This window comes from Lepidochelys olivacea (genome assembly GCF_965140295.1).
Source record: "Lepidochelys olivacea isolate rLepOli2 genome assembly, chromosome: 6".
Taxonomy (NCBI): Eukaryota; Metazoa; Chordata; order Testudines; family Cheloniidae; genus Lepidochelys; species Lepidochelys olivacea.
This window is the reverse complement of record NC_140416.1, coordinates 23,867,108-23,889,279: the sequence shown is the minus strand read 5'-3', so window position 1 is coordinate 23,889,279 and position 22,172 is coordinate 23,867,108. Positions and strand designations below refer to the sequence as shown.

Below are 22,172 nucleotides of genomic sequence, written 5' to 3'. Positions count from 1 at the left end.
GCATATAGTGTGTTTTATCAATTTGGTAAGGCTAGACATCTAGACTAGTAACTTTAATTGCACTATGTAGCCTGATTCTAATATCTGTCACAAAGACATTGATTTTCAGTCACTGGATCTCATTCAGGTTTAGTATACTGTCTAGACTTTAGCAAAGCATCTAGTAATTTAGATCCATGCTGCTTTTGTGTACAAGTAGGCTTGGCAGAATTCAATTTTTGTATATAATTTCAGTGAATAGTATCTGTTTATTTTTAAAATTTTCCCCTTTTTAATCAAATTTTAAATTTTCACAGTTGTACAGAATTGTGAGTTAGAAGCATTTCTAATTTTCAGTTGTGGGAGGGGCCAAGCCAGACAATGCGGGGTGGTCAGGCAAGAATTACTGACAGTAATGATAGTAAATGTTGAAATTCAGAAAGTTGAAGCTTTATAGCTATTAAAACCAAAATTGTCAACTTCAGATATCAAAGTATACAAAGGTAAATACTCTTAAATCAAACTCTTAAGTTCTCAAGCAGCACTTTTCTTACTTGCCTGTGTTTAAAAAACTTTGATTATCATGGCTGGAAATATTTTGTGTCCGTTTCTGTGTGCATGATGAAATCAACCAGTACCAACATCTACCAATTTAAAAATCTAATCCTTCCAAGCTGATGTATAAGTGAATGCGGTTATAGACAATGAAGATTAACTGTCCTTTTTACAAAGGTAACTTATTTTACTGGCCTGCTTCATTATTGGTTATTAATGCATTTAATTTCATGATTACTTTATTTGATGTGCTTCAGTGGTGCTAATTAGATATGTAATTTTTGTAGCTTGTTGAATTTAGAGGGGTCCTGCTAAAGTATGTAGTAGCAAAATACATTGGTATTTGGACTTTGCCCTTTTTAGAAATATGTTTTAATATTCTTGCCTTGTAGATCATTAAGAGAGCAAGACAAAATTATCTTTTTGAACAATATAGAGAGAAGAAGCCACCTGCAGTCCAGCTATTTGAAGATGTTCAAATTGCTTCAAAGGTGAGCTCATAGTTTTCCTCTGCTCATAACTTAGGCTCTGATTCAGTAAGGTACTTTAAGCATTTGGGGAGTTCCACTGATTATGTAGGACTGCTCATGTGCTTAAAATTAGACATTTGCTTAGAGTACCTTGCTGAATCAGGACCATCCACAGGGAAACTTGTGATGCTATATTACTGGAAATAAACAGCCATCTTCACATCCTGTAGAATTTTTGACTATTTTTTAAATCTGCGCCAGACTTTTCTGATGCTTTAGGCATAGAATTGCATGTGCAAAATGCATGCTTAATTTTGTCCCCAAACATGTAACCTGTATGTATGTGTGTACTATTTTGAGGAAAATTCAGATGTTGGCTGCAATATTACTTGAGCTTCTGACAAATAAAAACACAAATTTAAGGAAAGGCCATGTATGAAAAGTATTTATGTAGACTTTCTTTATGGAGTAAGTTTGAATATGAATTATACGGCCTACTGTGCCATTGACATCATTGAGCTTTTGGTGCTACAGTTTAGGGGATGCACTGGGTTGAGGATGAGTTTTTGGCTTTTTTATGCTTCATGAATTGAAAAAAAATTAGTGATTCTCAACCTTATGAGTTGAAGCACAGAGCTGGGAGCTAGGGGGCTTGTGTTTTATGTCTGTCACCAACGTGTCACTTAACTTTTCTGTGCTTGGAAATTTATCCCATCTATAAAATGGGGATTATCATGCTTATTCACTTTTGTAGAGAGCATTGAGATTAAGGGAAAGTACTAAATAGTTATAATGTTGTAAAGGTTAAAAACAACCACTATCTACAAGGAACACGTATTGTGATGTAGCTGTTTAATTCAGATTTAGACAGTCAAATGTGGATGGCATTTTATATTCCCATATCCTTTTGGACCGTTAAAACTAGTGGCCGCCTTATTGCTCCTTTACTGATGTTGAGCAGTACATTATTCTCTGAGTAGTCTGATAGATTTCAATCTGACTGCATGTGAGGAAACATACTACTCATCTCAAGTAAGGAATTATGTGCTCAGAACATATTTTACATGAGGAATATACAGCCGTTGAATAAGCTGTGCTTGTAACACACCAGACCATGAAGAAAGTGCCAATAATTCTGTTATCCAGTTAAAGTTCTTGGATTGATTTTTTTTTTTTCACTGTACATTATTTCATGAACATTTCTTAATGTAGCCTTTTTCAGCTATGTTAAATGACACCACTGATCCAGATAAAAAGCAGATGCTGGAAAGAATTCAGAATGCAGTGAAGTCTGCTGTGGAACATCTAGAAGAAGCTGTGCAAAAGAAACTTACTGGAGAAGAGATCAACAAACATGCTGAGGTCAATATGAATGGGTTTTAGATCTCATTGGCTTGTAACAGTTTTCTGAAACATATTTTATAAATGGTCTGAGAATTTCCCAATACTTAACATTCAATGCGATAAAATTGTATCACTGAGCTCAATTAAATAGCTTTTGTATGCCACTCAGACCAGCTTCGGACCTCCTCATAATCTTCTTTTTTGATAGCTGCTATTTCCGGTTATTTCCAGTTTTCTGTAAAGGATTTTCTCCCCCACAAACAGACTCATATCTTTCCCCTTCTTTCATGGAATTTCTGTCTTGGGGAGGGATTCATGCCATAACTTGTTGTACATACAGCTCTGTCCACAGCGCACGTGCAAATATCTTTGACAGTTTTATTGCTGTGCTGCTCAAGTATTTTATGCCTCTTGTTCACCGAATTGATGTTTCCAAATTATTTCAGAAATATCTTTCCTCTGGATGAGGGCCTGAGCAAAATAAATGGAAAGATTCCTATTGACTTCATTGTCCTTTGGATAAGCCCCAGTAAACACAACAGATATTGTAACTAATTTCTCTTGGTAATTAGAATCCTGGATGGTACTGCCTCTCTTTCAAGCTGTTTGGTGCAATAACTGCTGGGGGCACAGACTGTGTGCTCCCTGCCTTTGTGAAATGCATCCTTTTTGGTCCAACTTATGTAAAGTTCATCCAACTACTAAAAGATGGGTGCCTTTATAAATGTTTTTGTTTTTAAAAATAAATCTATTACGTCACCAAAGTAGTTCTTTTTAGGCTGATTCTATATATCTGTCTTCAGAATGTATGGTGTAATTGTTAATGGAGTGTTAATGGAAAACTAAAGAGAAAATAGGCTGATATTTAGGGAGCACTTTTTTTTACTGAACTATCTGTATTCATTTGCATGATATTTCTCTTCAGCAAAATGCAAATCCCTCAGCACTTCTCTGTATCTTTTATCAGAACACCGTTAAGACTCTCCAGATGTAAATTATGTACCCATCTTCTGTTCACTCCAAGCACATGGAAGGCTACATGGCTGCAAAGAATGATAGGTGCAGGAATATTCATGCCCAGGCGAATTAAGTGTGAAAACATATTTTCTATGAAAAGGCATTACAGTCTAGGCTCATAAATAAGACTTTTTCTAGATTTGTATTGCACTGAACGGTTATATGTATATAATTTTCTTTTCATAGAAATTGTTGGAAGAAGCAAAAGATGTGCTGTCCGAGTGGCTAGACTCCAAGTTTGGCAGTCAGGTGACTGACAACTCCATATTCTCTAATCTCCCCAAATTCTGGGAAGAGGAGTATCATAAAGATATGGAAGCCCTCAATGTAAGTAAACAAGCTGTTCCATTTTTATGAACGTTGTATGTGCCAGACATGTGTATTGCTGGCTGCACCCTCAGAAGGCACTGAAAAAAAATTCAGCAACTCGATTGTGATCGAAGGCCTTAGCCCACCGCCTTATTGATGATCTTTAACCTGCAATGAACTGGTAGTTATTAAATCAGCATATTAAGACCCTGCTGTACTCTTCTCACCAGTGTAGCCACCCTGCAACTGATCATGTTAACAATAGTTCCTGCCATGTGGAGATCAGGCACTTCGTACTGCATATCTACACCCCATCCCTTCCCCTTGACATGAACTGGGCAAACTCATCAGGGTGGGTGTCTCATTCCCTTACCCATTAATAAGGTCCATTTTCCTTCCTCAAATGTTGCTAATTTCTGCCTTTCCCCATCCTGTTGTCCCAGGCTGAGTCTGGAATTTGAGATACATGGCTGGGGTCACTAACTGCATCACCAGGGGCCCTGCCAACGAACATCAGCATTTAGCATGAGTAGCTCAGAAACATGGTAGGGAATAATTCCTGCCCAGCCAGAGATGCCACAAATTGAACAACTTTCATCTCCTGCAGCAGCCAGACCTTTAGTAACTTGGCTGATGGGATAAGAAGTTTAGAAAAGAGGTCCAGTAGGAAACTAGGAATTAGAACACATAAGTTCTATTTCTGACTGCCACTTGCTGTGTTCCTTTGAGCAAGTCATTTAACTCTGCCTCAGTTTTTCCATCTTTATAAAATAGTTATTACCTACCTCACAAGGAGGACGAGGTTTAATTGAGATTCTGGCATGAAAAGTGGTGTGAAATGCAGTATATATAAATGCCCTTTTATCTTTATCCATAGGTGTTACCTCCTGATGTCTTAACTCGGGTCAGCGAATATGTACCGGAAATTGTGGCATTTGTTCAAAAGATTGTGGATAATGGTTATGGGTAAGCGCCTTTATGGGTTGTGTGCAACATTACAGAATTATCTCTGCAATTATTGTGTAACAAAGCAAAGCTCTAATACTGAAATAATAGTTCTGCAATATACAGTGGAGCCATCTTACTTTGTTTCTATAAGCAGTGGTACAAAAGACTACATTCAAGCAGTGTTTCTTTGGGATAAAACTAATCAGCTTGTTCCTTCACACCCAAGCAATATTCTCAAACCTGATTTAAAAAAAATTTTGTTACTGTGGTTTTCATGTTCTTTTACAAACGGAGACTTCGGATCATAAAAATATAGGGTGAAATTACAGCTCCATTTAATCAATGGTAAAACTCTGATTGACTTTAACAGGACCAGGATTTTACCCATAGTGTTAGGCAACAATTTTTAGAAATGGAAGTGTAAAATAGGCCACTAAATCTTTATTTAGGCACTTAAGTAGAAGTGGTTTCGTTTTTTTCACATGTGCAGATCTGCTTCTCCCATCGACTTCCCCAACTCTTGCTGTTGCTTAGTACCTTTGAAAATCAAGCTGCTTCTATGTAGGTGCCTAAATATCCAGGCATCCTGACTTAAAAGCTTTTTCTGTTTGTAGCTTAAGCGGGTACAGATTTACTGTATGAAAAGATTTTCATCACAAAAACATCTTACTCTAAACAGTTTAAAAAGCAAATTGTTTTTTCTAGAACAGCAGAGAAATTCATACACTATGGCTCAAACTGCCATTGGGTGTCTAATATACATGTGCTGAAAAACTTCCATTTATGCCTGTGCTCAAGCCATAGGAAAATTGACCCTGTGCTCTGAGTGGTGCACATTGCTGGTGGTTTTGAAACAGAGAAGGAGGGGGGGAAATCCCAAGGATGACCCATTAAAACCATGACAAAATAAATTGGCCAAATAGAGGAGGACAAAATTGATTGGAAAATAAATGAGACACAAGGTAGGTAAGCTAATGTCTTTTAATGGACCCGAAGAGCTCAGTGTAGCTTGAAAGCTTGTCTCTGTCTCTTCTGCCAACAGAAGTTGGTCCAATAAAAGGAATCTCACCCACGTTCTCTGTCATATAATCTGGGACCAACACAGCTATAACAACACTGCAAACAACCTGGAAAATAAATGTAACTTGTAATTGTTATGTTATTGCAGACAATCAAAAGATGGGAGGAAATGTTAACATTTATAAAGGAGAAATATCTAATAGTATCCTTTTTATATCTTGCTAAAATATTTATTTAACAAATTTAATTTTAATTGGCTTTCCTAGGACATATTTACCTTGGCTTTTTACAGTTTTTACCTAAAGTTTTTACCATGCACTTTAACAACTTAGGACCAAATTCTGTCACCCTTACTCATGTTGAACAGTACAATACTCTTCAAGTAGTCCTGCTGAGGATCTTATATAGGATGGATAGAGATACTTATTGCTGAGTTTTAGTTTTATATTGATAAAGGTTTTGTTAAATTCTTTTAACCTTCTAGTTATGTATCAAATGGGTCTGTCTACTTTGATACAATGAAGTTTGATGCCACTGAGAAACACTCCTATGCTAAGTTGGTTCCTGAAGCTGTAGGTGATCAGAGAGCTCTTCAGGAGGGTGAAGGTAATAAAATCAATATTCACTTAAGTTGCTATCAGCATGCACAACGTCAGATATTCCCATTGACTTGGTTCAGGCCCATTAGAAGAATGGAAAAGTTTTGTAGTCTCCACATTGCACTTCCTTTATTTTTGGAGTCACAAATGAGTAGAGTTGGGCAGGAAACAGTTTTCCTGTCTTGCAAACAATTTTAAGATTTTGAAACAAATTTCTGTCCCAAGTCAGGACAAGACGTCAATCTCAAAAAATGTTATGAACCAAAAATCTGAAAGGGGAAAAAAAAAAATCTGTTCGCATCAGTCAAAACATTTCAATTTCGACCATTTTTTATATTTAAAAAAAATTATTCTAGCTTAAATTTTGAAACAAAGTCATTTTGAACTGGGAAACCAGAATCTTTCATTCTATGTTGAAATAGGGTGTTTCAACAACTATGAAACTTTCTTCTAACAATTTTGAGTCTTAAAAATTTGTCAAAATTGACCCTTTCCTGCAAAAGGTTTTGGTTTCAATTAATCAGCCTTTGATATAAAAACATTTGGTTGAACAATTCCCAATCAGCTCTACAAATTAGCTGTTTTCCTGAAATCAGTGACCAGCACTGGGATTGGATCAGCTCTTGTTACAACTTGCCGGCTTCAAATGTAAATTACTTTTATATATTGAGAACTGTCCTTCACATTGTAAATATTCATGTTACTGTGCTGAGCTAAATGGGTGCAGCCCTCTTTTAATTAAAACTTGTAGTAGAGGGTGATGCTAAAATTTGCAACAAAGCACGATGCCCATGAGGAAATTAATAATTCTATATTCAGTGCAACGTTTGAATGGTCTGCAATAAATAGTACATGGGGTCACGTGTTGAATGATAAGGATAAAAAGAAATAGTGAATAGCTACACGTTCAGTGATTACCATCCATCCTGTGTCATCTCCTGAATGAGACAGAGATGCTATGGAAAAAATAGTATGTGATCATGTAATTAAAGAACAGATCATAATGCATATGCAAAAGGGACCTGAATTAAGGTTGCACAGGCAACCTTTATTCTGGCATTTTCTAACTTCTGACTTCTTGAATTTGCAACCTTAACATTTGGGGGGCCACGGGAGGTTGTAATGCTGTAATTATGAATGCTGAGAGAGAGTAGCAGTTGAATCACATATTTCAGGGCTTAAGAAGCTTCACAACTAACACTTTTGTTGGTAGTCTCAGAAGAGGCCATGGATTAATCAAGAAGCAAAGGATTGCTCTTTTCAGTTGTAAATTTTTAGTGTGGTTTTTTTTTTGTTTGTTTTTTTGCATTGAAAGTTACAGCAGAAACAGGAGTAGGTAACGCTAATGTTTAAAGACAGTATAAATATATACAAAGTTTTCTCCATTGACAGGTGACCTCAGTATCTCAGTTGATCGTTTGAGTGAGAAACGTTCCCCGAATGATTTTGCTTTGTGGAAATCTTCCAAACCAGGAGAGCCCTCATGGGACTCCCCTTGGGGAAAGGTAAGGATCAGTGTGTTCAAACCACACACATAATACAGAAGCTAATCTTTCTACAGCTTATGAATATCATCTGTACTAGCCTGTACAACAAATGATCCAGCCTCATCTTGCATTTAATGAAGTCGAGATTGCAATAATATTTTGTTCAGTAGCATTGCTGTGTTCATTTAATATCCTATACAGTGTAGTTAGCCAGTTATTAGCCACTTCTCAAATAGAAGTCTGTGTGCAGAAATGTTGTCCATTAAATCAATATTATCAATGTACCTCTAAACATGGGGATCGGTCTACCTTGTCCACTTTCCCATTATTAACCTCCCAAAGTTTCAGTTCAGTATTCTGTGCTCAAATCAAAATGCCTGTTGGAATGAGTGGGGAGAAGGTTCCACTCATCTGAAAGTAGTTTGCATAAGAACGAATGCCTCACTTTAAGGCAAGGGTTCCAAGACTTATAACCCCGAGAATAAATGCAGCTTTCCCTTGTGATGTTAAGAGAGACAAAACCATTACTTGAATGCAATACTTTATTTTGAAAGTATTAGAGGGGCCAGGACTGTGTTCTGTATATTCATCTGCTCATAGATACATTTGGCATGTATGATTTATTACAGTATGGGAGATCTTGAAGTTCAACACTATTCTTATATCAAGGATGATGATGATTAAAAATCTGTTCTCCCTCATACTTCTATGTCATATTAATTTATTTGTATTTATTAGTGGACAAACCAATGAGGGAATGATACAGACAAAGGTGTGGGTAGAAAGTAGTTTCTCCTAAGAAGGGTTTCTGTAAAAAACCAATAACAAAGAATATTTAATCTGTACTGAAATCACTTGTTTATCTCTAAACAGGGCCGTCCAGGTTGGCATATTGAATGCTCTGCTATGGCTGGATCCATTCTGGGAGAGTCGATGGACATTCATGGAGGGGGCTTTGATCTTCGATTCCCTCACCATGACAATGAATTGGCACAGTCTGAGGTAGGTGACATGTTCACCATCTGTCTTTAGTTTCTATTATACAAAAATTATACCATTTTTAGATTTGACTGAGACTTAAAAAAAAAAAAAAAAAAAAAGCCCAGAAACCCCAAACTCTTAAAGTGTAGTTTCTCTTAGCTGGTGACTGTCAACAGAATAGTGAAGTTGATCATATCCAGTGTGGTGATGAATGCAGAAAGGAAAAAAACTGAAAAACAGAATTTTTTTTTTCCTCCTTTTTTCTTTGGTTACTGTAATCTTGGGTATTTGTAACTACAGTAGGTACAAATGTTTCAGGCAGAAATTATTTTTAAAGCTGATAATATCCCTTTAATGAAAAGAATAAAACTTTTTCAAAATAAAAGGCAGAAATAATCTAAATAAAAGGGAGACTTCATTAAACTAATGTGAAATTATATTTTGTCGCTGTCTAATGAGGTTTTATCAACTCCAGCACGTCATCAGATTCTCTTAATTTAAATCCTGCTTCTTCTTTTTCCTTTTATTTAAAACTATGCTCAGGTAAAATACTCATGTGGTACCTGCACGGAATCCAGTGCTGCAGCTGGATCTGCACAAGTGAGAGTCTGCATCTATGTGGAGTCCACTGAAGTCAGTGGAGCTCCGGGCAGATGCATGTGTCATTGCACATCCAATTGTAGAATTGGGGGCATAATCTGAACAGTATTTTCGCTCTTAAAAGAGTAACATTTTGTGATTCCTGATCATGTTTAGGAAATGTGCCTTCAGAAAATCCTTTTTGTATCATCATGGTGGTTTTGTTTTGTTACATTTTTTTCCTGTTCAGAAACCTTATGTGTGTGGACGTGTGCTGTTGTTTTTAAAAAAACAAAAAAACAAAAAACTTATCCTTTCTATTTGTGGTTTTGCTGCAGGCATACTTTGAAAATGATCACTGGGTTCGATATTTTTTGCACACTGGTCATTTAACAATTGCTGGCTGTAAAATGTCTAAATCTTTAAAAAACTTCATTACTATCAAAGATGCACTGAAGAAACATACAGGTAAAATCTTATTTGTGGCAGAAACACTTTTTAAGAAGCTTGTAAAATGTATTTTTTAAGAAAATTTAAGCCAAGAAAAATAGCAATTTTAAAAAAAGCCATAAATTGAACATTATTTCTTGTATAAGTTTCCTGATTAAAATGGGAATTGGCAAGTTTGGGTTCTTCAGTATTTTTTTTTTTTGGTAACTGAATTTGTGCTTAACGATTCTTTTTCGTTCATATTACAGTAGTTTAGGAATATAGAGCATTGGAATCAATTTCAAGCTAAGTCAATTTTGTGGGTAAGAGAGGATGGTTAAGGCACTAGCCTAGGTCTTAGGAGACCTGGGTTCAAGTCCATACTCCACCACATATTTCCCATGTGATCTTGAGCAAGTCTCTGAGGTCCAGATTTTTCAAAGGCATTTAACCTCTTAAAAATGGAAATAGACATGGAGTGGATTTTAAAAAGTGCCTTTGAAAATCCCACTAGGCACCTATCTGCTTCTTTCAGCAGCGAAATACTTCTACAAATCTGGCTCTTTGCTTCTCTGTGCCTTCATTCTACATCTATAAAGTGGAAACAATAGTATTTCCATACCTCACAGCAACATTGTGAGGATAAGTACATTAAAGATGATGAGGTGCTCAGATATTATCATTTTGGAGTCATATAAATATATTCGATAATGATGATTTTCCATCTGCATCTTAAAATTCCTAATTCCTAATAGCACGGCAGTTACGGCTGGCTTTCCTGATGCACTCTTGGAAGGATACGCTGGATTATTCAAAAAACACCATGGAATCAGCTATTCAGTATGAGAAATTCCTGAATGTAAGCAAGCTTTCCTCTCTTCTTCTTTATTCTTTAAACTTTGTGCTATCCTATCCCCCAGTAATGTAATCCAATCCCAAAAGGAGCTAACTGCACTCAACTCCACTGAGCTCAGTGGAAACTCAGAGCTCAGAACACTTCTCAGGGCTGGGCCCATTTTTCTATGACTATGGTGAATACGATGACATTTTTTGTGTATTGTGGAAAATCAAATAAAAATTGATTTTAAGAGTGGTAGCACATTATCCAGTATAACTACATTTAAAATTACAAATTATTTACGGTTTTTTGAGTTAAGGCTGCTACTCTCTATTTATAATTCTTCATGCAGCAATCTGAGACCCTTCGCAATTGTGTGGGCAGGAAAACGAGCCCAACCTAACAGCTTCCAGAAATGCTGTCTTAGTGAAATACATATTTCCTTTTATGCCAATAATACCTAAAGTGGTGAGAAAAATATGAAGAGATAATTAGCTATCCAGGTGGCACAAGAATCACACACATTCTGCTGAATATATCTGGTGTCTTTCATTTAAAAAAAATATTTTTAGTATCACTGCCAGTATCTGCTCCTTTTCCCTACTTACACACATCTGAAAACCACCACACAGTTCTGCACAACAGAAATATCTTCTTAAGTGAGGCCTCTTCCTGGAATAAAAAGACTGGTGCATGTCAGGGCTGAGGTGCATTTGCAGAGCTGTCTGGAAAAACTTGCATGGGTCCTGTGCACTGCGAGCAACTCAGATTGCTCCAGCTAAGCCTTGCCTTTTCATGAGCGGTAACTTGACGCACTGTTTTTTGTTTTTTTAAAGTGTGCTGTGTAATTAGTTTTGGTCTGTCAGTTACTGCTAATGATAGTCGGTTTATTGTGGTGATAGTAAAAGCATTAAGCAATACACATTACTAACTGCATCAACACTAGAATGAATTGTTGCTTTAGGGAAATACACAAGTCTAATGAAGGAAAGTCATTATGTACTAGAATCAGAAACACAACAAAAAGACTTTTCTTCCAGACAACACAATTCATATTTTCACAACCTGAAATACAGTAAGCAAAGGAGAGATTCATAATCAATGTAAGTTATCATTACCTCATTTTGTCCACAACTGACAAGATTGTTACAGGGACTCCAAACTAAAAAGATCATAGTTCAAAGAAATTAAATTGCAGTGGTTTGTTGTTAATGTCTAATATGTTGTGTTAGGTCACAACCTTGACAAAGAGCAGCTTAACGCTCATAATATAATACAGTGGGTAATGCAAAATAAGTGTATTTTTCTTATTTTGGGAGGTCTGTAGCAGATCTTTGCTTAAATTGTATCTAGGCACAAGTATTAAAATGGCTAACTGAAAATTTACTTTGGTATAGTAAACACAGGTTTGTCTGAGTTACGCTGATTTCAAACTGCATCCTTCTTTTTTAGGAGTTCTTTTTAAATGTAAAGGATATCCTTCGGGCTCCTAGTGATTTGATAGGCCAGTTTCAAAAATGGGAATTTAGAGAAACAGAGCTGAGTAAAAGGTGAGTGAGCTACTTTTAATTTCTGCATTAATAGCCGTTTATATATGCACACTTAAGATTCCCATTTTTCTAACTGGCATTTCCTTTTCTTGAAAAAGGATCTAATAATACTTTACGCTCTTACAGCAACCTTCCACTGAGAATCTCAAAGTACTTTACAAGCTGATGCGTTTAACCTTGCAACAGTTTTATTAGGTATTTTTCAGCATACAATACATGGAATTAATCACATCACTTCTATTGACATTCATGTGACTTGGGTGCCTAATTTTTGAATGTCACTCTGTATATGTGTGCTGAAAGGGAACTTCTTTCTGTTTTGAATCTCCTCTAGGTTATGTGACTATCAGGTGTATACTTAAGAAACTATCTGAGAAGGGGCAGATCACGCTAATGTAATGTGTTTCGACTGTACTAATAAAATAATACTTGGCACTTACAACATTTTGAAAATGCAAAGTGCTGTGGGGAAACTGAGACAAATGGAAGTTAAGTGACTTGCCCAAAATCAGAGAGCAACGATAAGAACTCAGAAGTTTCTGACTTTTGACCTTACCCTCAATCCAGTAAAACAAAATAGTGATATTGACATTATGGTCTCTTTCCATTTAGATGATAATCCTTCACATTTTAATGAAATCCCACTTCAGTGGCTGTAATTTAAACAGTGCATGATTTGATTCTTCTTTTTAAAGTCAAAGCAACATATAGTTAAGTGTGTCCTTGGGAATTACCAGAGTCATTGTGTCCGCAGTGCTGGAAAGACAGGTACCTGTTTCTTAGTAGCAGATAATGCTGCTTCTGGATTTTCAACTTTGTATAGCAGGCAGGTGGGGCAAATTGACTGTTAAAGGGGAAAAAAATCAAAGCATAGAAAACATTGAGTAAAGGAGAGTGAGAAAGGAGAGAACTAGATACAGGAGGGAGAAAGAGGATAGGAACAGGAAAAAGAGAAGTATTGGGGGAAGAGAGCATTTCCTTCCTCCTTTTACTTGTCTTTCCCCACCTCCTTTTCTTTCTCCTTTCCCTTCTCTTTCGAGTAGATAATGCCCTTTTGGATCTTAAATAAAAAAACTACTTCCTTAAATCTCTATTTTGCCTGAAGAAATGGGGGACACATACCATATGTATTACAAATCAATTCATGAACAGTTTAAACAGTGTTTCCATGGAAATGTTCATGATTAAGGCTGTGTGTCTGTCACAGAGGTTGCAGAAGTCACGGATTCCATGACATACCACTACCTCCGTGACCTCTGACCCCAGGGCCGCCCAAGCAGCAGGCCCTGGGGTCAGCCACACTGGCTCCTGCTGGAGCAGCCCCACAGCCAGACATTCCAGCTGCACCAGCCGCTGCTCGGGCAGCTGGCCCTGGGGGCCACCCGAGTAGTGGCCCTGGGGGCGGCCAGAGCAGCCCCTACTTGGCTGCTCCTGGACCCAGGGGCTACCCAAGCAGTTGCCGGTGCGGCTGGACCCGGGGGCAGCTGCACCAGCTCCTGCTCAGCGGCCCCCGATTGCTGGCCCCAGCAACCACCTGAGCAGTGGCTAGTGCCACTGGCCCTGCGGATGGCCTGAGCAGCAGCCAGAGGGGCTGGCCCCAGGGGCCCCCCCAGAGGTCCTGCAGAGCAGCAGCGCTCCGGGGCCCCCCAGGTAAGATTTAGTTGGGTATTTATAGAAAAGGTCATGGACAGGTCACGGGCTGTGGATTTTTGTTTATTACCCATGACCTGTCCATGACTTTTCTAAAAATACACATGACTAAATCGTAGCCTTATTCATGATACCTGCTTGGAGTGGCTTCATAACATGTAGCTTCAGAACAAGTTTCCTTAAATCGTGGCATTGTGTAGGAATTTATGTAACAGAACACTCAGCTGGCACACAGTGAGAGTAAGCAGCACTAAAATGAAGCAGTGAAGAAGGGAAGAGACTGAACAAGCGAATTGTACTGCTTCTGCAAACATACAGAAAAGTGAGCTCTGAAGATATGCTAGGTCTGGTTTGTCCTGTCACTATTACCTGTCAGATAACCCACCCTCTCTGAGACTTTGGCAGCAGTATAGAATCAATATTTTATTATGCAGGTAAAATATTTTAACAAAATCACCTATATCATGGACACCAACACCTGTCTCTTAATCATCTTTTTTTTCCTTCTTCAGATATCAACTATGACCAAAGAAAGGGAAATCCTCCCCCTCCCCCCCCCACCTCCCCCACTTTTGCTCCTCTTATGGAAGCACTCCAGTGTACTGATGGAGCACACGAATTTTGACATTAATGTTATAATGATAATATCAATTGTGAACTTGTCTGCTTTTCTCTGATTTAGTTTTTACGACAAGAAGGCAGCCATTCATGAAGCACTGTGTGACAACATTGACACTCGCACTGTCTTGGAAGAAATGCGATCTTTAGTCAGTCAGAGCAATTCCTATATTGCTGCTAAGAAAACTGCCAGGCAAATGCCAAACAGACTGCTGCTAGAAAGTATTAGTTCTTTTCTCACTCAGATGTTAAAGGTAAGTGGTAGTGAGATTTTACATTAAATTAAAAAAGAATAGCTGCCATCACACTACGCAGCTGCTACGGCAATATTTTCCAGACATGTATGGATCAGTACAGTCATTCTGTAGATCTTGCCGGATTCTAAAGAGCCAGTTGCTTAAAAACAAAATCGTTACATTTTATGTATGGGGGGGAATACAGTTCTTTATAATTTTGTTTTACATTAATTTGCATTTGGTGGATGGATAGTTGACAGTGAAGTTGTGCAATCAACATCACCTAAGGCAACATTTGACTGTCAACTATTTAGGTTGCTTTAAGAAGAAAGAGCAATCTCCTAGTAGGATGCCGGAATATGGATTAGATGAGCCTTGTGGCCTCTTCAAACACCAGTATGTCTGATTTCGGTTAGCCTCCAGATATCTTCTATCATATGAATGTGTCTTTAATTTCCTTTTCCTTGACTAGATCTTTGGTGCCATAGAAAGTGATGAAGCACTTGGATTCCCTGTTGGAGGAAATGGCCAAAACATAAATGTAAGTGGAGAACAGAGTACATTCTACTAACTTATTCTGACTACATATAGACAGGTTTCAGAGTAGCAGCCGTGTTAGTCTGTATTCGCAAAAAGAAAAGGAGTACTTGTGGCACCTTAGAGACTGACCAATTTATTTGAGCATAAGCTTTCGTGAGCTACAGCTCACTTCATCGGGTGCATGAAGTGAGCTGTAGCTCACGAAAGCTCATGCTCAAATAAATTGGTTAGTCTCTAAGGTGCCACTAGTACTCCTTTTTTTTTTTTTTTTTGACTACATATAGTACTTGCTAAAATAAGTCTCATTACAAGTAACTACATGTATTAATATTATTTATACAAATAAAAACACAAAATTACACTGATTAGGACTCATTGAAGCATACCAAAAACTAGCAGGGAGGCAGTTGGATTTTGATTTCAGTCTCACTTTCTGATCGCTTTGTAACCCATAATAGTTAGTTAATGGATAGTTAAAAGAACAACATTTGTCTGGCGTCTATAGGCAGCCTTGTTCTGTTCATCCAGCAGTACTACTGCAGTGAGGTATTTCTGCTGAGAGCAATTAAGACACACCTTCTGGGGGATGCTGATAAAGTTCTGTCATGTAGGAGCAATCTTTGGCGGGGAATAGGAGTGTAATGCTCCAGAGTGAGGGGAGGCCAATGATTATGGTCTTTGTACTGGAGCAAAATCTAACCTGAAAAATGGCACTATATCTTTAAAGTGTTTTCCTTTAGCACGACATCTGATGCCAGCATTTCGAAACATGGTCACATGAGACCATTCAGATTTAAGTGAAGTACATTTAGAAAAATATTTTCTGTTTCCTGTAAAGAATAGCAATGAAAACATTCACAGAATATGCTATCTTTGTATAGAATAACAAAACAAAACTACACCGCCCATTTTAACTCACCAAGAAAAAGAACTTCCTGTGTTGGAGTTGAGGCAAATGAATGAACACCCAGACTCTGTCTCTGTCTAGCTAGGTATTCATGTGGTCCCCATTGCTGTAGCACTGAGTGCTATAGCAGTGGACTAAACAAACATTTACTAGGAGGTCTGTACCTTTTTCTCTTTTCCAAGACTGTATGGGAGAGAGGGCTGTGTGAAGAAAATGGTGCTGTTCCATATCCGAAATCATGAATATTGGATTTCTAATTTAGGTCAGCATTAGCAAACACTATTATCTCAGATTCCAGCAGAAAAGCCAGGACCTTGTTAGTAATCTTTCATAGGTGAGATTAAAAATTTATTTTTTAAACAGTCCTCACAATGCTAAAAGCAAATGTGCCTTGCAGAAGGACTGGCATTAGTGCGGAACAACAAACAAAGCCTTTCACTTTTAAATACCGCCAAGGATAGGAGGCATCAAAATGAGCTGATCTTGGAGGGGGTTTTAACATCTGTTTGTAAAATCCATGTAATTCTTTATATCTCGTCCTTTGTAAACAAACACTCTGGCAATTTTAAATATGAAAAATGAATGTCATCAGCCAAGCACATATGAACAAGCCTATAGTTTTGTTTTTTAAAGAAATAGGCTTTCATTTCCAGCATCCATTACAGTATATTACTAATTATTTGATTTTTGACAGTGTCCTCCTTAAATTTGCTACTTTCCTTGAATCTTTTGGCAGCTTTCCTTCAAGGTTTTCTTCGTCTTAGTCGTCTTCTTCTTAGCAAAGTTATCCAGTTGAATGTCCAATTACTTCATTTGGGACCTGATCCATAGCCTCTTGAAGTCACTGGGAGTCTTTCCATTGATTTCAGTGGGCTTTTGTTCATGCCCACATTTTCTTGTCCATGACTGAACATGAGGGGATGAGTAAAAACTGAAACAGGCACTCTCTCAACAAAAGCATAGTCTTTGTTTGAAAACTTTAAAAATAATGACTAGTATATATCCAATGCTAACCCCTTGCGGTTCAGTAATTCATTCAAAATCCATTCTTGTCACCTTGCAATCTGAAAAACCCAGATTCTAGAAGACTTAGGTTTTCAAGTGAATTTAGTGATGTTGCGAGGTTCGCTACTCTGGAAAGCAAACTCCTCCATCTGTATCCACAGAACAGAATACAGCAAAGGTAGTGGCAGTGCATGGTTCCCCATGCCACCCTGCTCATGTACCACAAGCTAACTTCAGTGAGAAAAAGAGAGTGAGAACAAGAGTGTTGTTCATTCTCTATGGCTTGCACCATTCTTGGTCTTTCTGCTGAGACTGCCAGCAGTTGTGATAGTGGTTTTTGTAGTGTGGATTCTTATTCATGACGATCTGGACTGAGCCCATCAACTCATTTCATGTAGGCATTTCCACCTTTTAACTGGGTAGGAGCCCTAACACACAGATGTTGGGGCTCCCCCAAGACCTTTTCCACTCATTTCCAAGAACTCTGTTCACCTCCAGTCTCACACAGGTGCGGTGCTGTTGTGTGAACAGCAACAGTTCCTGTTCCCCAGACAAAGCACTGGTCTTCACTAGCCTTGCAAGCAGGAGTCTTCCTGTGTTGTGGTGGTTTTTTTTTTTTTTTTGTATTATCTGAGTTTATTTAACATTACTTTATTGCCATAGCAGAGCCTAATGATGCAAATCATCTCTCTCTCCTTGGAGACACTGAAAGGAAATAAATACTGTACTAGTAACCGAAGGTTCGAGGAAAAACTTCAGCCCAAGTGCATAGTGAACATTGTGTGTGTGTGTGTCTTACAACAGTGATACAGAATGTTAAACATGAAATGCAGTTCCTCAACTGATTTAAATAGTCATAGCTCTGTTGAAGTCAGTGGAACTATGTCAGTTTTCGCCAGTTGAGGATCTACCGTGAAGAGTTAGCTTCTACTTTATACTATATCCCTTTTAGCTCCAGAGAAGAACAGAGCGGAGTTTGACCCCATAAGTGCATACATATGAAACAGTTTTTGAATGGTTTGAATCTAAATTATTAACTAATCATAGAAATGTTTTGTTCGACAGCTTGAGTCTACAGTGATGCCATACCTACAAGTATTGTCTGATTTCAGAGAAGGAGTGCGACAAATTGCCAGAGAAAAGAAAGGTAAGGGTTAACTTTTTTCAAACATTATTGTAACTGATTTTAAGAGGGGGGGAGAAAAAATTAAATGTCGTTTTTTGATTATCTGATTAACATAAATAGCATCTCTGCTTTGAGAATAAAAATGGCATATTTATCTGTACCTATACACATTTCTCTGTGTATACAAAAGTAAACCAGAGTTGGTTTAAATCTTTGCCAGGTGTCCTTTTAATTATGATTATCTTTTCTGATGCTTCTAGATATGTTCATGTTAACCTGTTAAAGTATTCAGAATTTCCTATCATTGGGAGAGGGAACACGAGGAGTATGAATGTTCTGTTTCCTGTAGTGCCCACAGTGTGCTAATTGATTGCAAACATAAAAGAAGATGTAGTTCCTGTCCTGAAGGGCGTGCACATTTTAAAAATTGTAAATTGTAATTATTCCTTTTATTGGAACCTTCAACCACTTTGAGTACAAACAGGCTGAGTTGTTTCTTCGTGGTTTGATAGCATAGTCTGATCACAAAACCCCAGATAGTATTTTGTGATCTCTTTGGAGTATTCATAGGGGAGTTTGCTGAAGGTTGTTGTGGACTTTTTTCTTCTCCTTGGAAGCTTTAATGCTGCTTCGTGATTTGGCAACAGAACTGTATTGTGTTACAAATGGTGTTCTATTAATCTCTTTTTGCTTTTGCTTGTTGATGAGCTCCTACTGGATTTCTTGTTGTTCTGCCTACTATTCCCCTTGGGTTTTTATGCATCTTCAACGTATATTTGATACTGTTTTTTTTTTTAAACTAATGTCATGACTGAGAGAGAGTCAAAGTAGGAAATATTGATTTTTTTTTAAAATAAAAAGCCTTTGATTGAGTAGATTGATAATAGCTAGCAAGCAATTCTAATTCTGTTACCATATTGAAACGTACTAGCCAGAACAAACAGAATAAATATCTTACAAACACAAAAATGCTTCCAATGATGTGATCATTCAGATATAATCAACAAACTTATTTTGGCGTAGTTGATCTTACAAAATAGTCTTACTGGTTTCAAATTTTATGTATTTTAATTTTGATTTTTTTTTTTAAAGTTCTTCAGCTCACAAGATGAGTGAGTGCCTTTTACTATTTGAAACATACATAAAATTTATTTTTTCTTTATGCAAAAAAACCTCAGCAGTTGAGATCAGCTGATTCACACTCTAATAGTTGAGGTTTGAATATCTAGGGGCTGATGGTAGTATATTTTCAGGAGAAGAAACCCAGCTCTGGAACTCATTTACCCTGTTGATCCAACAGAACTCAGATTTGTTAATTTTATAGGGCTTCTACCTGAAATTGAACTTTTAAAATGGTTTTGATTAGTGGTTGGGAATATTGCCTCTGAGTTTATACTTTCTTTTTAATTAGGGTTGTTGTAAATTAAGGGGATTTCTTCTTTTTTTTATAGCTAATTGCTGGCAGGATAATGTTAAATATGAATAATAGTGTTTTAATTTTGTAAATGCACCCAGACTCTTAATGTTAATAGGTATGAGTCTTTTATAAAACTAACTATAAAAATAAATGCAACTTTTTTGCCAATAAGGCAATCCACAAAGCATTCCACAACTCAGGCACCTGTGATCTGGGAATCTTGTCAGAGGACCAGAGGGAGCTATAACCAAAGTGTGTATTCAAACATTATTGAATAAACTCTGTCTTCAGCCAGAATGCCCTAATTGTAGGACATTCAAACATCATGTGAAAAAAAGTCTTTATCCATTTACAAGACTGGCAGACATCTGAATCGGAAACCTGCATTATTCATTCTTAGTAGAGTCTTGATTAACTGTGAATGTTTCTATTGATGATGATAAATGGGGGAAAGAAAAATACCAATGGTGTTTGCTAGGTGTACAGTGGGCAGAAATGACTCTAAATAAAATGCTTTTAATAATATCCAGGAAAAGTGGTGAGTTTTTAACTCATCCCATTGTGTCAAGTAACTTCACATCATGTGCCTTTAGGTTTTGTTTCAGTACTTGGGCAACTGCAAAGTTCCTGTATCTCTGCCTCTTAAAGCATACACATTATAGCAGATTTTCTGATCTGTCACAGGCGTTCTTAATGCGAGAGAATAATTCTGTTAAAGCTAAACATCTATTCAAATGTTTTCAAACACCATTGACTCCTTTTTTGCTTGTCCTCTATATTTCTAACTTCATTCTTATTTCTTGGATCCCAGCTAAGTCTATTACCTTACTGTAAAGTCTTCCATTACTGAAATCTTGGTATTAAGGAATCTGTCGCAGTGTTTTATTAGATGGTGGGTCTCTCCCTATTCTACAGCCAGAACAGAGTTGGGAGAACCTACTCATATTTTCCTAATATATCAGATAGACTAAAAGTAGAACTACGCCTCCATCTTTTTTACTGTGCATCCTCTGTCTTCACTGTTGGCTATAATGTATATTGCTCATTTAATCTTTCAGGGTGACTTATGAATTAATGCTCTTTCTCCCCCCTACCCTCCCCCCCACACACAAAAAAACAAACAAACAATTGATTTTACTAGTTCCTGCCCCCAGCTCTTTTTGGCTTCTGAAACCCACTACCTTGAAGTTCACAGCGGATGTGAAGAATGGGCTAGGAGCATCCACAGGACTGTTGCCTGGCAGCTGGTTCACTCCTAATCAACAATGTGCACCTGGACAGTGTCACTGAGACCGCACCAAATCTGGTTTTCCTATCCATTCCCTTCTGTGGACAACATCAATCTTTGGTGAGAGTGACAACTTACAGTTGGTGCAACTGAGATCCAAAAACAAGTTCCCCACTGTCAGTTAAAGCCTCTTGCTGGGATGGTGCTAACATAGAGAATTGGCACAGTTCAGCCCTAAGGCAGTGCATGAAGCCATTATGCTGACACTTCTATAGGCACCAGTTGATAACCTTCTCTTATAAATTAAGAATTTCTCATGTATAAATTCCTCATTCTCCTCTACCCTGAAGAATTTCTCCTGCTTCTTATATTTAATTATTCATAGGTTCAGACTGGTAAATATTTATAACTCAAGCAGATACTGCTTTTGTTATACATTCAGTAGATCTATCATATTAATTCCATGCACGAGATATTGTCAACACCTTCTAGTATTAACAGATAATGGGCTAAACTCATCTGTGGTTTCACTCGTTGACTTTGTTAGACTTACACCAAGGATGAATTTGGCCGGCTGTGCCCACCTAGCCAGGATACAGAAAAACAAATAATTCACTGGAGATAGACTGCAGACTAAAGCAAACAGTTCTTCTTAAAATGGAACATTTTCATATACACACAAAGGCCAGGGTTGATTCCAGCTCCTCAAGAAAGGAACAGATGAGACACAAGTTCATAACACCAAGCAAAGGCAAGGACTCTGATTTTAGTAGTTTAGACAGTGAGGAGGTGTGTATCTGCACTTATATGTGCCAGTGAATAACTGAAGAAAATAGACCCTCTAAAATAATAGCTTACATTATCCCAATTACATACTTTGATTCCCGTATCTAAGCCTCATAATTGATGCTGAAGACTTTCCCTGGTATGTGCAAGGTATTGAGAATTATCATCAAATGTTAGTGTTTCTTATACAACATATCCACCAAGAACTACTTGGAAGTGTTGTTTAGTATATTGAACCTACTGAAACATGGGTGCAAGAACAATTTACTTGGGGGGGGAAGAACCTACTTATTAAAAACTCATGATATAAGTTGACCCAAGTAATCTTGTCACCATCAGCCTCCTCTAGGAAAAAATACTTACTGTGAATCAAACAAGGATACTAAATTTGGATTAACAGCAACATAAATACATCCAGAAGCTCTAATGTTTGTATTTGCTCTTGGTGTGTGAACCACTTCTGTTTGTTCTCAAGTAACCAATGTATTTCCTCTTTTCATCACTTTCTTTTATTTCTGAGTAAATACATGTAGTTTTTTCCTCTCTTTACTTCT

General features: G+C 37.4%; 1 protein-coding gene across 2 annotated transcripts in view; it reads left to right on the top strand.

Moving 5' to 3' along the window:
- CARS1 (cysteinyl-tRNA synthetase 1) overlaps positions 1-22,172 on the top strand; it is a 50,416-nt gene that overhangs the window by 19,796 nt on the left and 8,448 nt on the right. For both annotated transcript variants that reach the window (XM_084631641.1, XM_084631642.1), the window contains 13 exons: positions 927-1,025; positions 2,217-2,366; positions 3,552-3,692; positions 4,552-4,640; positions 6,127-6,248; positions 7,634-7,746; positions 8,602-8,730; positions 9,627-9,756; positions 10,473-10,576; positions 12,008-12,105; positions 14,438-14,627; positions 15,082-15,150; positions 18,127-18,208. In XM_084631641.1, the coding sequence (XP_084487767.1) occupies positions 927-1,025; positions 2,217-2,366; positions 3,552-3,692; positions 4,552-4,640; positions 6,127-6,248; positions 7,634-7,746; positions 8,602-8,730; positions 9,627-9,756; positions 10,473-10,576; positions 12,008-12,105; positions 14,438-14,627; positions 15,082-15,150; positions 18,127-18,208 (1,516 nt within the window). The remainder of the gene's footprint in view (positions 1-926; positions 1,026-2,216; positions 2,367-3,551; positions 3,693-4,551; positions 4,641-6,126; positions 6,249-7,633; positions 7,747-8,601; positions 8,731-9,626; positions 9,757-10,472; positions 10,577-12,007; positions 12,106-14,437; positions 14,628-15,081; positions 15,151-18,126; positions 18,209-22,172) is intronic.